The sequence below is a fragment of the Myotis brandtii genome, unplaced genomic scaffold, assembly GCF_000412655.1.
Source record: "Myotis brandtii unplaced genomic scaffold, ASM41265v1 scaffold802, whole genome shotgun sequence".
Classification (NCBI taxonomy): Eukaryota; Metazoa; Chordata; class Mammalia; order Chiroptera; family Vespertilionidae; genus Myotis; species Myotis brandtii.
In genome coordinates this window covers 1,692-16,272 of record NW_005371230.1, presented here as the reverse complement: position 1 = coordinate 16,272, position 14,581 = coordinate 1,692, and the positions used below count along the sequence as shown (strand labels likewise).

Here is a 14,581-nt window from a genome sequence, read left to right as displayed (position 1 = left end):
CTTCACCGCACTATTGTCCGTGTCCATGGGTTATGCATATATGCATATAAGTTATTTCCCTCTGAGAGTTATCAGTCTGTTCCATGCTTCTATGTCTCTGAATCTATTTTGTTCATCAGTTTATTTTGTTCATTGGGGAAGTTATTATTTTTTAAATAGATTTTTATTGATTTCAGAGAGGAAGGGAGAGGGAGAGATAGAAACATCAATGATGAGAGAGAATCATTGATTGAATACCTCCTGCACAACGCCTACTGCGGATCCAGCCTGCAACCAGGGGAATGTGCCCTGACCGGGAATTGAACCCTGACCTCCTGGTTCATGGGTCGACGCTCAACCACTGAGCCACACCAGCCGGGCAGGAAATTACTTTTGGTTCACGGTGCTATCTTAGGCTTGTCCTCCTGCCATCCTAGGTTTCTCAGAACTGGAAGTCAGAATGTGTAGAGGCTGCAGTACTCTTCATTTGGACCCATTTTTATCCCAATGGGGGGAACTATGTCAATCCAGATATAAATCTGGCTTTTAAAGGGATTGCAGATGGTACAGAGAACTTTTCCTACTGTCAAATGTACATATTTTTATTGTCTTGCCTCATAACTGCTTACTTTTTTCTAAAAGAATATTTAAAATTCTTATTTCCTACCCAAAGTATAATGCAAAATGAACATCTTAAAGACATTATCAAGGGTATAATGTAACTCAAAGGGGAATACGTGTGTCTTCAGAACAGGAGTGGTTTTACCAGGTGCATAAACTGCATAAAATTCACATAGTTGTACATTGATAAATCTTACCCAACAAGTCTTACATATATGTTCTTTTGAGATAGAGGCTTATAATTTCAGATTTTATTAAGATCTAAATAATTGCTCATTTCACCTCTGCCTTTATTAGCTGTAGCTTTTATTAATGTGCCTCTCATAGCAATGCAAACTCCGTGTAACATTCACAAATGGGAATCTGCATCTAATGCCTGACTAAACGGTGTAAGGAGGAGTAGGGCAGCGGGCAGAGCTTATCTAGAGTTTGCATATATGTGTTGTGTCAATTTACAGAAAAAGGAATGCAGAAACCAGTATTAGGAATAGTGAAGCATGTAGGAAAATTAAGATTTTTAAGATGATGGAAGAACACACATACATACGCATTTTACTTGAGGGTGCTTTATTTGTGATGAACATTGATATATTTTTTTTTACCATTATTGACTCTTCTTTTAATTTTGAAAATATAACATTAGGTAGTTTCCTGTGAAACAACTTTTCCTCCCCAAACTTAGACATGAGGAGTTAAGACATGGTCACTGGCATCTTATCTCTTGATGACTCAGGCATCTAGTGATCTTTGGGCCCATTATGATGCCTGTATGACGTGAGTAGCTTTTTGCACCCACCATCAGTGAATAATGGAAGAAATAAGCTTGCTTAGAGCCATTAATTTCTATGAGTCATCCAACCATACCTATGTAAGGCTTAAAATGGAAACAAAGATTGAGGATGCTAACTTGTGGAAGAAAGACTTAATGAGATTTAGTTCAATAAGAAACTCCGCTGGGACTGGAGAAAGTTAAGCAGCAGCACATCATATCTTTTGGAAGTCATATCTTATGTCTTTAGAGGCTGATTTTTGAACAAAGCAATATAATTGATTATACTTTAGTAAGACTGATAAAGAAAAAAGAAGTAACCCCAAATTACCAATGTCAGAAATTAAAGATGGGATATCACCACACGTCCTCTGGATATTACAAAGATAATAAGGAATATTTGGACAACTGTATGTCAATACACTTGAGAACTTATATCAATGTATAAGATTATAAGAACATACCAATAATCAAACTGGCTTAAGAATATAAAATCTAAATTGTTCCATATCTATTCATGAAATTTGTTTTGTAATGTAAACCTTCCCATTTGGAAGACTGCAGGCCAATTGGTGAATTCTATTATGTATTGAAGGAAGAGATAACATCAATAATGCCAATCCTACACTAATCCTTTCAGAAAACAGAGGAGAAGGAAACACTTCCCAACACATTTTACGAGGCCAGATTTTCTTGGTACCAAACCAGATAAAGACATTAAAAGAAAAAAAAAATATGGAGACCAATATCTTTCTGAGCACAGAAGAAATCCTTAACCAAATATTATCAAATTGAACCCAAGAGCGTATATTAAAAGGATAATACATGACCTAGTGGCGTTTATTCCAGCAATGCAAAGTTAGTATGTCCCCAAATTAATCAATGTAATGACCATATTAACAGATTAAAGGGGAAAACACACCTCAATAAATGAAGAAAAAGCATTTGGTAAAATTCAACACGTTTATATAGCAAGCAGTCTTGGAAGAAGATACAGTGTCTTGCTCTGGAGCAAAGGGCAGGTTTGCTTTCAGCCTTGGAAGCTAGAGTTAGTGACTCCCTGGAGCAGGGGCAGATATGCTAACTGACCTGTATAATAAAGGTAAAGTTTAGAGCAAAGGATGGGCATGCTTACTGCACTTATACAATACTAGAGGCCTGGAGCACAAAATTCATGCATGGGTAGGGTCCCTAGTCCTGGCTGGGGCCTGCCTTCGTTCTGCGCCACCCTCTGGTGGTCAGTGCACGTCATAGCGAGCGATCGAACTCCCGGTCTCCCGGTTGAACTCCCAAGGGGACACTTTGCATATTAGCTATATATATTTGGGTTCCCTAACCTCAGAGTTCTCTCCTGCAATAGAACTGACTGTGGTCCTTTTCATGCTGTTTATAGGAATTGGAGAACCAATGCAAAAAAAAAAGCTAATATTCTGGCTACTGCTGTTGCTATAACAAACTGTCCTTTACCTCTGACCCAGGTGTCTCATGTCTTCCACTAGAACTCATGAAACTGTGAGGCTAACATGATAGCCTACAAGTTGGGTGACATCTCATACTGTTCACAGTTCTGGAATATATATGTAATTTAAGGGCCATTAGAATACTCTTGGCTTAATTTACATCAGCTGGACCCAGGGAGCCAGCAGAGCCACTCCCTTGGGGGCGTGACCAGTCAAAAGATTGGGCGCCACCCAGTTTGACTCCCCCGCCCAGTGTTAAGGGGATGGATCTCATGATGTCGAAGGCCCACCCAGATGTGATGTAACTTCCTGTAATTCAAGTATAAAATAAACACGTTGCTTTGGGACTTGGTCTCTCTGCCTCTCCGCCAGAAGAGGACAGAAGCCCACCCAGGCCCAGCTTTTGATCTATTTTATGTCTGTCTTTCATTTTCTCAATCCCCGAAGCGCCTCCATTTGAAGGAACCGGTTTAAGCTCTCTTTCCTGTGTGGGACGCGGAAAAGGGAGCCCCACGCCCCGGAACATGTAATATATTAATTATAATACATAATACATAATTTATAATATATAATATATATATAAAATTTCAATTTCTAATTAAAAAATTAGTTTAATAAATTACAGAGTAAATGTAATCATATGTAAAAGCAAATTAAAATGATTTTGTAGACAAAAAGTTCTGGCACAAAGGATCTTGAAACATTGATTTTAGAAATTTATTTACATCTCTTGGATGGAAGCAATTGATTCAGTTTACTTGGAATTCCTGGGAAGAAAGAAGAATTTGTTTTAAGGTGGGAGTGCTGAATGTACTTCAGAAAAAACAATTTAAAAAACCCCTGCTCCCTCCCAAAGTTGCTTTGTGCTTATACAATGTATAGAAGTAATATGAATAAAATAACATGAGTTTTATAAAAAAGAGCAAAACCTCTAAATAATTCTACTATATAATAAATTGGATACAAATCTTACAAAACTAAGTTGTATTCATCTTAAAAGCTCCCTTCTTTTTTTAAAAATATATTTTTATTGATTTCAGAGAGGAAGGGAGAGGGAGAGAGAGATAGAAACATCAATGATGAGAGAGAATCATTGACTGGCTGCCTCCTGCACATCCCCTACTGGGGATCAAGCCCTCAACCCAGGCATGTGCCCTGATGGGGAATTGAACCATATATTGAACCTGCTTTATAGTTTGACGCTCAACCACTGAGCCACATGGGCCAGGTGAAAAAGTTTCCTTCTTATTACTGTCCTCTGACTTATGTCCAGTAGGCTAAAGGAATCTTACTTTCTATTAATCCACCACAATATACATACCTTTCAATTCAGGAGCTAAAGGCCTACTCCTGGGACCAGAGGTGTCTTCGTATATATCATGGTTGTCAAAATGGAATTTCTCTCTTCTTGATATGTAACCCATTTTTGACAGGTCACCATGCTGACCACAGATTTTTTGCATTAGATTTAAGTATTCTCTTTGAAGATTCCGCATCTCAAACTCCAAGGTGTCCCTCTCATTCTCTATACTTCTCACATAGTTCTCTAAAAGTAGTTTGTCTTCTGCAAGTCTACTGATGCTGCTTTCAAATTGTATATTTTCTTGACTATGTTTTTTTAGTTCTTCCTTTAGAATCTGATTATCTGTTTTAATTTCCATGACCATTTTTGATAACATTTCACATTCATTGCCCATTTCGGATAAACTATTCTTATAAATACTTGCTTCTGATTTTGCATTTTTTATTTCACTCAGGAAATTCTCTTCGGTAGTAGACTGGTATGTTTGCATGTTCTCAATTTCTCTTTCCATCATTTGCCTGGCAGCAGTAGATTCTTGTAATGTTGTTTCAAGACTCAGTTTTTCATTATTGACTGTTTCTATTATTTGAAGCAGGGCCTCATGTTCAGTTTTTGCCAATCTTTGTCTCTCTCTCAGCTGCACTACCTCTAGCTGGCTTTCTTTTAGTTCATTTTCCAGTGAGCTTTTTTCCTTTAGAAGCTGGTAGGTTTTCTTCTCCAACATTTCCCTTTCATCTTGTATCAATAGAATATTTGTTTTCATTGATTCCATTTCTATGCTCATTCGATTATATTCATTATTGACAATGGCCATATCGTTTTGAGTTTTGTGTTCTTTATTTTTTAGTTTATCTAATGTTTCTATCATTTGTTGTTTCTCCAAAGAAAGTTGACTATTTTTTTCCTCTAGAGTTTTATTTTGTCCCTGGAGAACATTATATTTACTAATTACTTTGTTCAATTCTTCAATACAGTTTTTGCCATCTTCTTCTGTTTTAATTAATTGGGACTGAATAGTGTTCTTTTCTTCAACCAAATCCTTGAGTTGCTTTTCATATATTTCAATTTTCTGTATCAGAGATTGTGTGGTGAAGACCAGAGGTTTTATTTTGGTCTTAAGGGCTAGATTTTCATTCTCCAGCTCTGCTACTTTTTTCTGTACCTGTATAGATTCTTTTAGGTAATTCTGTAAATACTGAATTTTTGCAACACACTGCTCAGTCATGGAATTGACTTTGGATGTTTTCTCATTTTCAAATATTATTGGTCCTCGTTTTACTACAAGTGGTTGCCTTTCTTTGTCTTTCATTTCATTTTTTGTTGAGTCAAAGAATGACGGTGTAAATGGAAGTCTGGAATGGAATTTTAAATCTGCAGTATTCTTGTCAGTGATAGAAATTTCTTTATTGTTTTTCTCATTCTTCTTTCCCCTATGTGTTTCACTCCTAGACAATTTTTTACATTTCCTACAAAAATTCAGATGGAATTTTGACACTGATTCCCTGAGTGGGAGTAATTTGCTTATTAATGCCTCTAATTCTAAAATTCGCTTTGATTTTATATCTTCATTTAAGTTACTTTCCATATTTTCATCCTTAATAAAGTTAATTTTTTCCTTGTGAATGGGGGACAGGTCATATTGAGTATTACTTTTAACATTTGTATCCATCTTTAAAGTTTGAAGTTCATTTGTAAGTGCTAGTTCCCTGTCGTGTGACTTTTGCAGCTCTTTCTTCATTTGCTTGATAGAATGGCAAATATCATCTAAATTTTCACAAAATCCGTGCTTGGGGAAAGGCACAGTAATTTTGGAATTATCCAGAATTACTGTATCAGCTTGAGGCATAACATTTTGAGGTGCATTAGCTAGAAAACTATAAATGTTATAATTCTTCAACATGTCAGAATTTTCTGAAGTGTTTATAATTATGTTTGAGGCTGGATTATCCATTGAAGTTCTTAGAGTTAATATGTCCTTGAAATGTATCTGGGGCGGCATATTTACACTTGGAGAGAGACTGTTGGCATTATCGCTACTGAATTTTTCTTCCATTGAAGGAAGAATCCTCGAGTCCTCAAAATGATGAATTTTCTCCACAGAGAGGATTTCTTCTTGATTCTCTGTAGGCTAGTAACAATAAGAAGCACACTGTAAATGTACTGCCATTTGCCACGTGACCAACATATTAAGATAACATTTTGTGGAGGATTTGTTTTTGCAAGCAAACGAGCATTTCAATCACATCGACAGCGAAGAAGCCCAACAAGTATGATTCATTTCCTCCAGAAAATCTAACAACAGTTGAGATCTGTAACTCTGGTCTTTGCAATTTGCTTAGAAAGTATACTTATTTCCTCCAGGGGTGAGATACATGGGCCAACCCCTCAATTTCAGAAATAGACATTTAACCTCTCTCAAGAGACCATCCCAGATGGATGGGAAAGAGAGAAGCAATAGGCCAAATGGAGGTTTAAAGAAAAATGAATATTTCCACTTCTTGGCTATTTGTCTCCCTCAGCTTGCATTCCTAGTTCCAGATGATTCTAGGGGCTGTGAGGATACTGAAAATGTGAGTGCGAATCAGTACGGACACAGTGACACTGGTATGGACCTATCCTAGTGCATTCACCCCAGGTCTAGGTCAATCCCAAAGTAGAAAAACTCAAAAGTGGACAGATAGACTATAACAACTGCCCTGTATTTCATTTACTTGGGAATCTTTGGGTATCTGGACTAAGTCAAATGCCTTTCATACACCCTCCTAAGGGAAATGGGATGTTGCAGAAGTATGGGGGTAAACTCACGCCTTTTAGGGTTTTCAGGACAGGAATTTCCTTCTTTTCCTCTCTGACAATCCAGTCGCCCTGTGAAGAAGGGGAAAACGTAAAGTTGAAGATAAACTGGTTGTGGTAACATTTTTGAAATACCCAAATATAGAATGATTTTTTTTTAGAATGATTTTGTACAGAATAACATACCTTTTCATTGTGTGTGTTGAATACTAGATTTTTTTCTGAGCTAAACTGTGGGTTTTCTACTTCAATAATACTTTTGTTCAGTATGTCACTAATTTCAGATTGTACCTTTAAAAAGATAAATCGAGAATGTTAGAATTTGATTTCAGGTTTATAAACTTATGAATGTCCAGGAGTAATAGTATAATTAAAAGATAACTTTTAATTTCCCGCATGTAAAAATTCTTTCCCATCACATAAAATTAAAACTTAACTTATTGTAATCTACATAAATAAAGATATCTTTAATAAAATGATCCCCTTATTATGTGATTATAAAATTAGAAAGACTAAACTTAGGAAAACAATAAAATCTTACGCAGTATATTCAAATAGTTTTAGATGTTTGATTTTTACATTGTTGAATGCATCAGAGACCTTTGTATCAAAGGTCTACTCCTTTGACCTCTGACATCAGAATGGAACCTAGTCTGTCACTCTCAGGAGTTTCATCTTCTCTTCCCATTCCCCTGCAATTGCTTTTAGTACAAGAATATTGGGGTGAAGTTTATATAGAGTCTTCAGCGAATAAGTGCTGTGTTCTGCACCCCCAATATTCATACCCAAACCTCCTCTTTACACTACCCTGCATTCCTTCTGGATAAAGTCCATGCAGCGTTGGTGATGCGGATCCCACCTCCAGCTCCAGGCGTGGTAGGTGACTCAGCCCTAACCAGTGGGAGCATTGCCTCCCCTGGCACGTGACTGGTTCTAGCACCGTATGTGACCGGACCTGGGCCAATCAGAATCAGGCCGAGAACCTCAGTATAAACCGGGAAGAGGGAAAAGCATGGTCCCGTCTCTGGCTGGGATCTGGAGGGAGAAAGGTGTGGACACCTAGCAGCCCCTCCGTCACTGCCTGGAGTCTGAGGATCCATTGCTGTGGAAAGCAGATACTTATCTGATGTCCTGAGTCCTGATCACGTGACTTCAGCCTTTCCTGAGTGAAAATCCCTAGGGTTTTCAGTTACCCCAGCTAGTGCACTTTCCCCCTTAGTCAGTTTGGGTTAAATTTTGTGTCACTTATTATTTTTTTAAAATATATTTTTATTGACTTCAGAGAGGAAGGGAGAGGGAGAGAGAGACAGAAACATCAATGATGACAGAGAATCATTGATTGGCTCCCTCCTGCACGCCCCCCACTGGGGATGGAGCCCGCAACACCAGCATGTGCCCTTGACGGGAATCAAACCTGGGACCCTTCAGTCCGCAGGCTGACGCTCAATCCACTGAGCCAAACAGGCTAGGGCAGATTTTGAATCATTTATAATGAGAGTCCCTGTCTGTAGACTATATACAGTCAGTCTAAAAAACAACCAGTGAGCGCTATTTATTTTTGTCTCATATCCAAGTATATGTAACAGAATATAGTTTTCCCCAAATTTTGAGCCTAGAAATGTTGTGGCCTCTATTATATTACACAGGAGGCCTGAAGCATGAAATTCGTGCAAGGGGCTTGGCCCTAGTGGCCTCACCTGCCTCGACCCTCACAGCCCTCACGGCCCCACGGCCTCGCCCCCTGCCCACTGGTTGTTCTGGAAGGTTGTTCCGCTGTCTGGTCTAATTAGCATATTAGCTCTTTATTATATAGGATTCTGTATCGGCTGACCAATTGGCCAGTGGTCATCAGTTAGAAATGTGGGTGATTGATTCTGTGTGGATATTTCCTGTGTGCAGATGAAGCGAAACGTACCATGCTGACATTCTGCAAAGTCTGTATTCGGAGAGCCTGAAATGATTCCAGTTGATGCTGAAGGGCCTGCAACAAAATGAACAAGGCGTGGGATTGAGTGTTTTTGGGGAGGTGAACATGTGCTTGAATTGTTGATTTTGCGTTAATATCCCCAAAGATGCCATTTAGCAGGAGGGACCCCAGGGCGGTCAGGTGACTCACAGTCCTCGCCATTCTTGCTCACTCTCCAATGCATTTTCGTGAAGAGTCTTGTGGAAAACCCATACGCACTTAGAAATTATTTATTCTGGAAACGATCAGCCTCCACAAACATGTTTGGAGAAAATAAAACACACTCACTTTCAATGCTGATTGTGGTTGAACTTGATTTTCTGATTCTGCGTTGCAGCCATATTCTAAAAAGAAAAATTGAACAGCCGTGTGATTTCTTTTCGAAGTTTTGTTTTTAAACAACTGTAATGGAAAGCAGTCTCCTGTTCTGGATGGTGAGATGAAGAGATAATGAGATTTTGAGGTGCACATTAGGAAGCACCCAAGGCTAGTCACATAATCAGTCTAAGAAATAATTGTTTTCACTTAAAGTACCTAGTTGAGGTTGTAAAGGTGGTTTTACTGTACTTGTAACACCAAGCTTGAAACTTTCAAAAACTCAAACATTTTTGTTTGTTTCTGGGATATACTAGTAATATATATATATATTTTTTTGGTAAAAATACTAATAATCCTCCTGTTATGAGAGACCCTTGGCAAACTACTGTATGGGTCTTAGTGTCTATGAAACAGCCATGTAATATCCTTTCTCCTTATCATGGAAAACAAGTTGGATTAACGGAGCCTAAATTTCGCCACACTCTTACAATCATATAAAGATCCGCGTGTTCCTTCCCAGAAAGTCGGTTACAGATCTGCATCAGGGGAGAGACTACATGCATTTCCTGACACACACCCCTCTTTGTTCCAGTGGTTGGCTACTTCCTTGCTTTGCAAATTTTTATTAAAGAATTTAAAAACAATGCAGTGTCTGAATGAAATGAAAGTTAGGAGAAAATGTGCCCCTAGGCTGACAAGTTCTGCCTTACGAGAAGGTTGTGTTGTTTTTTTTTAAAATATCTACTTTTGTTATTTTTATTTATTTATTTTTAATCCTCACCTGCAGATATTTTTTCCCATTGATTTTTAGAGAGAGTGGGAGGGAGAGGGAGAGACAGAAACACCGATGTGAGAGAGACACATCGATTGGTTGCTTCCTGCATACCCCTGACCAGGGCAGGGATCCTGTAACCCAGGTATATGCCCTAGACCAGGATTGAACCTGGGACCCTTCAGTCCTCAGGCTGACCTTCTATCCACTGAGCCAAACCGGCCAGGGCCCTAAGCGAAGGTTGTGAGAGCGGTCAGCGGATTGCCAGATCTTCCGTAAGCCGGTGGCAAAGTATGACCCCTCCCTGCCCACTGGCCCTCATCACCGGGAGGGCAACTTGGGTTCAGAGCCTGGAGCCATTTAGCCAATTGAAGAATCCCACCTTCATGGGTGGGCAGGCAGGGACAGCAGGTCCACTGGGGTGTGGCTCAGCTTTGCATCTGACTGGGGAAGAAATGGGCATCTGAAACGTTGATCTCAGGTGAAAACGAACTCAATTGAGTGCCGCAAAGCTTCCTAAAGTTTTTCAGACCCTAAAACAACCTCTGCTAATGTACTGGGATAGATCAAATGCAAATCAAAAAGAACGTATCTCCTAGAATTCCACCACCCAGAGAGAACTGTTGTTAACTTTGAGTACTCCCCGCCCCCGCTCTGCCCGCCCCAGGCGTGTATGTGGAAAAAAACAGAATGATTTTAGAATAGTGGGATCATATTACACATGCTACTTGAAAATAAATGGCATCAAATTTATATTTAATAGAATAAAAACTACACATTATTGCTAGCATTCAGATCTCTTTTCACTACATGAGAGATTATTTCCTCTGAGATCACTCTAAGCTAATGAAAATATATCAGGAAAAGGATTATGAGGTTGGGATTTTAATGTGTTTTTTTTAATAACAAGCATTTCTATTGTATTCAGTGTTGATTTACTCCCTGCCAAGAAAGGGAGCACAGTTATGAGAAAATGAGCATCATACTTCCTCCCACAGCTGCTCCCCACTTTTTATGATATTTGCTAGTTATATTGTCTTCACACTGTGAAGTTTTATGATGTTTAATTTTGCTCTGTAACCATAATTTCCACAAAGCTGTTTAACACAGAAATAGCATATTATTATTGCAAATATTTTCAGCCCAACTTTGTTCTTAATGGATTTACTGTCCCCAATTCCATCTCCTTCTGGCACCTGCAGCAGCCGCCTCCCTTTTCTGCACACATGTCCTTGGTCTCATTAGGAGGCCTTGCAAGTTCAAGGCTGAATACAGGACTTCTTTTGCTAAAACCAAGTAAGAAAAAGAAATCTAAAGACTTAGTTAAGGGACGTAGTAAATAAAAGATTGTAAAGAAAGAACATGGAGTTTATATACTGGCCTAGATTTTGTATCACTTATAAGGCGAGTCCCTCCCTCCATCTCTTCTTTTCTGACCACAGTATGTTTGCAGTTCCCACGCTGCTACTTTGCATATGGCTCACGGGCAACCTGAGCAACTCTGCTCCGAATTTCTCTCTCTCTCATCGCCCTTCCGTGAGCCCCGGGGGTCTAGCCCTCTGTGATGCGGTTTCGGAGCCACTGTTTTCCTCTGCACTTTTCTGTGGCCTCATCCTTAGGGGCGTGCCTGGGGGAGGGGAGAGCATTTGGAGCCGCATGGAGCCTTCGTTGGAGGGTGTGATTTCTACTGTTGTGTTGTTCCCTGAGACTCTTGTTAGAAATCCAGTGGGAGGTGCATCCTGTTTCCACAGGAAATACTCTTTAAAAAAATATGATTTTATTGATTTCAGAGAGAGGAAGGGAGAGGGAGAGATAGAAACATCAATGATGAGAGAAATCATTGATCAACTGTCTCCTGCACGCACCCTACTGGGGATCGAGCCTGTAACCCAGGCATGTGCCCTGACTGAGAATTGAACCATGACCTCCTGGTTCATAGCTCGATGCTCAACCACTGAGCCACGCTGGTGGGCCAAGGGCAGTTTCTGTGCAGTGAGAGGGACAGAGCCCAACTGAAGTGTCTTGAGAAGGGAACAGGCTGTGAAGATCTGTCCAGCACTGAGTATAGGCACTTCTTTCTCATTTCACTATGGAAGCCAATAGGTGCCTAATGGAATAGATGTGAAGATCTGTTGGGAGAGATGTGAAGATCAAGAAGGATTTTTCAAGCCTGGGAGCGTCTAGTGTGCCTCCTTGCTGCTGGCGTCCCATAGGAGACAGGGAGGGGGAGATTCGGAGAACGAGGGAGGCTGATGGTGGAAGCTGAGAGAGAATTGCAGGAGAGAGAGGAGTCGCAGGCCAGGACCTTTGATTGAAACGGGGGAGGCAGAGGGTGTGGGTACCCAGCTAGGTAGGCTCGCAGATTGGAAGGCTGAGGGTGGAGGAGTGTGGGTCTGACTGCTTCTGTTTTGTTCCTGTAGTATGAGATCCTGTTACCAGTTGAGAGGTAGTGGCGAGCGGCGTGGACACACGAAGAGTGAAATAGTTCTCTTGGAGAGGGTTTGGAGAAGCATTTTCTGGGAAATTAAGTAAGTTTCCCCAATAGCACTGAGCTCCGTGGTATGACTCAGAGTGAATGTTTTCTCGGTGATATTCAGGGGACTCAGTGACAGCACAGAGCAGGCAGAGGGGTGGACTTTTCTGTTTTTTAAAAAGCTATTCAAGTAATTTTTGTTCTTCTTATGTGTTTCTTATGGCCGCTGTGCATTTCCAAAGGAAAGAAATACTTAAAAAGCCATAGAGAATTCTGGAATTCTGGAATCGGAAGAGAACTTATCGCAGAAAGAAGCACAGGAGAGAGAACACAATCTACATGGACATTTAGATCCCTGCGGCAGGCACAGTACTGGGAGGGGTGCAGACCACGGAGAAGCTCAGGGCCCAGCCCCGAAGAAGCGCACACTCCCGGGAATGCACGAACTAGGGTTCATCCTACGTTAGACGTCAATTCTCTAGCTGTGTCCCCTGGACGTGGCAGAAGTGAGAAACAAGGTAATTACAGTGGAATGGCTTTGAGGTGGTTAAGTGAAGGTCTGGGGGATTTACTCTGAAGCCTGCGGAAGACTAGGTCACACTCAGTGCACACAGAAAGTCTTGGGTGCAGGAATCCCGTGCTGGTATCCGCTCTCGGGGTCACCCCTTCTCTCAGCACCTCTGTGCCTGGATTACCCACATTCCACATGTAGGTTATGTGACCCAGGGGGTCCGAGCCTGGCCCATCAGCTCCATAGCGCCTTCCACCCACGGTGCTCTGCTTCCTCCCTGGAGGTCACGCTGACCCCCAGGCCCTCTGAGAGGCCTGCAGCTTCGGCAAGAGACTCCCATGTTCCGATTCCCCTGCTGGCTGGGTATGCGCCCACGCCCTCTGCACGCTCATGTGGAGCTTGTCGATGGAGCTCTGTGGTTATTTCAAACACGCTCCCCACAGAATGCCCTGTCGTCCGTAAATATTTACTATAAGAAGTATTGCTTTTGGAAAAAGGATATGTCTTTCTGGTGTCTCAAAAAAACAATAATACACCAACCGTTCCTGTCTGGTGTTGAGAGAACCAGTATAGTACAGTGTGGTGTTTAAGGCCTGGATCTGGACCAACCCCACTGAACGCTGGCCTCTGTCACTTGCTACCTGTGTGACCTTGGGAGTGTGTGGACCTCTCTGTGCCTCAGTTTCCTCACTCCTAATATGGGGATAATGGTAGTACCTACTTCATAGGGTTGTTGTGAGATCAAATGAGTTGATACATTTAAATGCTCTGAACAACATCTGGCACAGAGTGATGCGCCGTTTTCGCTGTTCTTAATCTGTCCCATACACTAGTTCCTGGGAGTACGCATGTGTTGGGAGCACCCCAATTGCGCCGGTGGATTTAAGCAATTGACCGGATACCTGTAGCAAAAGGCAGACGCGTTTCTCACGCCCTCGCCCTGGGAGCTTTGGTCCCGGGAAGTTTACCTGGTTCACTGCCACCACTTTCCTTTGCCCCCTCAGAGGAATTTAGGATCTTGGACGCTGAAAGGAGGACGCAGTCAACTTCATCCCTTTCCTGATGATGCTTTTCTGCAACAGAACCAGACACGGCTTTTGGTGTTGGTGGGAGCAGGGAGGCGGGGCGCGGGGATTCGGGACGCCGATGCCCTAAGCGGCCACTAGAGGGCGCGCTGGGGCCACGCAGCGGCGGCTGGACCAGGCGGCTTGGGCGCTGGAAGCTGTAGCTGGGCGCAGGGATGGAGGCGGCACTGTTCTGGGGTGAGCAGGCTGTGCGGGTGTGCGGCTAGTAAAGAAGACCGATGGTCTAGATGGGATGGTCTCTAGACTCTAGAGACTCTAGAGGGTGAAGGGGCCGCGCCCGGGGAGGCGGTCCCCTCCGCCCCCCACCCACTGACCACAGGTTCCCCTCAAGGGACTGACCCCGTCCAGGCTCTTACCCGGGCGCATTTCTGCTGCTCAAGCTCTCTTTTCTTCCCAACTGCCTTCTCCCCTGCATTCCGCTCAGTAGCTTCCCGCTGGGGCAGTCCGTTGCCTAGTAACGGGATGGCTTGGACGCCACATGCGCACGTGGGCGCAAGCATGGTGGGGGTAGGGGAGGAGGAAGGCGCGCGC

At 41.9% G+C, this 14,581-nt stretch overlaps 1 protein-coding gene across 1 annotated transcript; it reads right to left on the bottom strand.

Moving 5' to 3' along the window:
* Window positions 1-4,127: 4,127 nt before the first annotated feature.
* CCDC110 (coiled-coil domain containing 110) lies at window positions 4,128-14,550 on the bottom strand. Its single transcript, XM_005883869.1, has 7 exons — window positions 14,407-14,550; window positions 13,934-14,252; window positions 9,180-9,235; window positions 8,841-8,906; window positions 7,112-7,216; window positions 6,938-6,997; window positions 4,128-6,260 (listed from the first exon to the last, which is right to left on the bottom strand). The coding sequence occupies exons 1-7, from the start codon at window positions 14,548-14,550 to the stop codon at window positions 4,128-4,130; spliced, it is 2,883 nt and encodes a 960-aa protein (XP_005883931.1).
* Window positions 14,551-14,581: the final 31 nt, after the last annotated feature.

Excerpts from the sequence above, each read along its gene's own strand:
- CCDC110 (XM_005883869.1), bottom strand. The coding sequence starts at position 14,550 with ATGCTTGCGCCCACGTGCGCATGTGGCGTCCAAGCCATCCCGTTACTA. Across the intron at positions 9,236-13,933 it reads AAGTGGTGGCAGTGAACCAG|AATATGGCTGCAACGCAGAA; the intron begins GTAAACTTCCCG and ends TTTTCTTTTTAG. Across the intron at positions 6,261-6,937 it reads TCCTGAAAACCCTAAAAGGC|CCTACAGAGAATCAAGAAGA; the intron begins GTGAGTTTACCC and ends TATTGTTACTAG.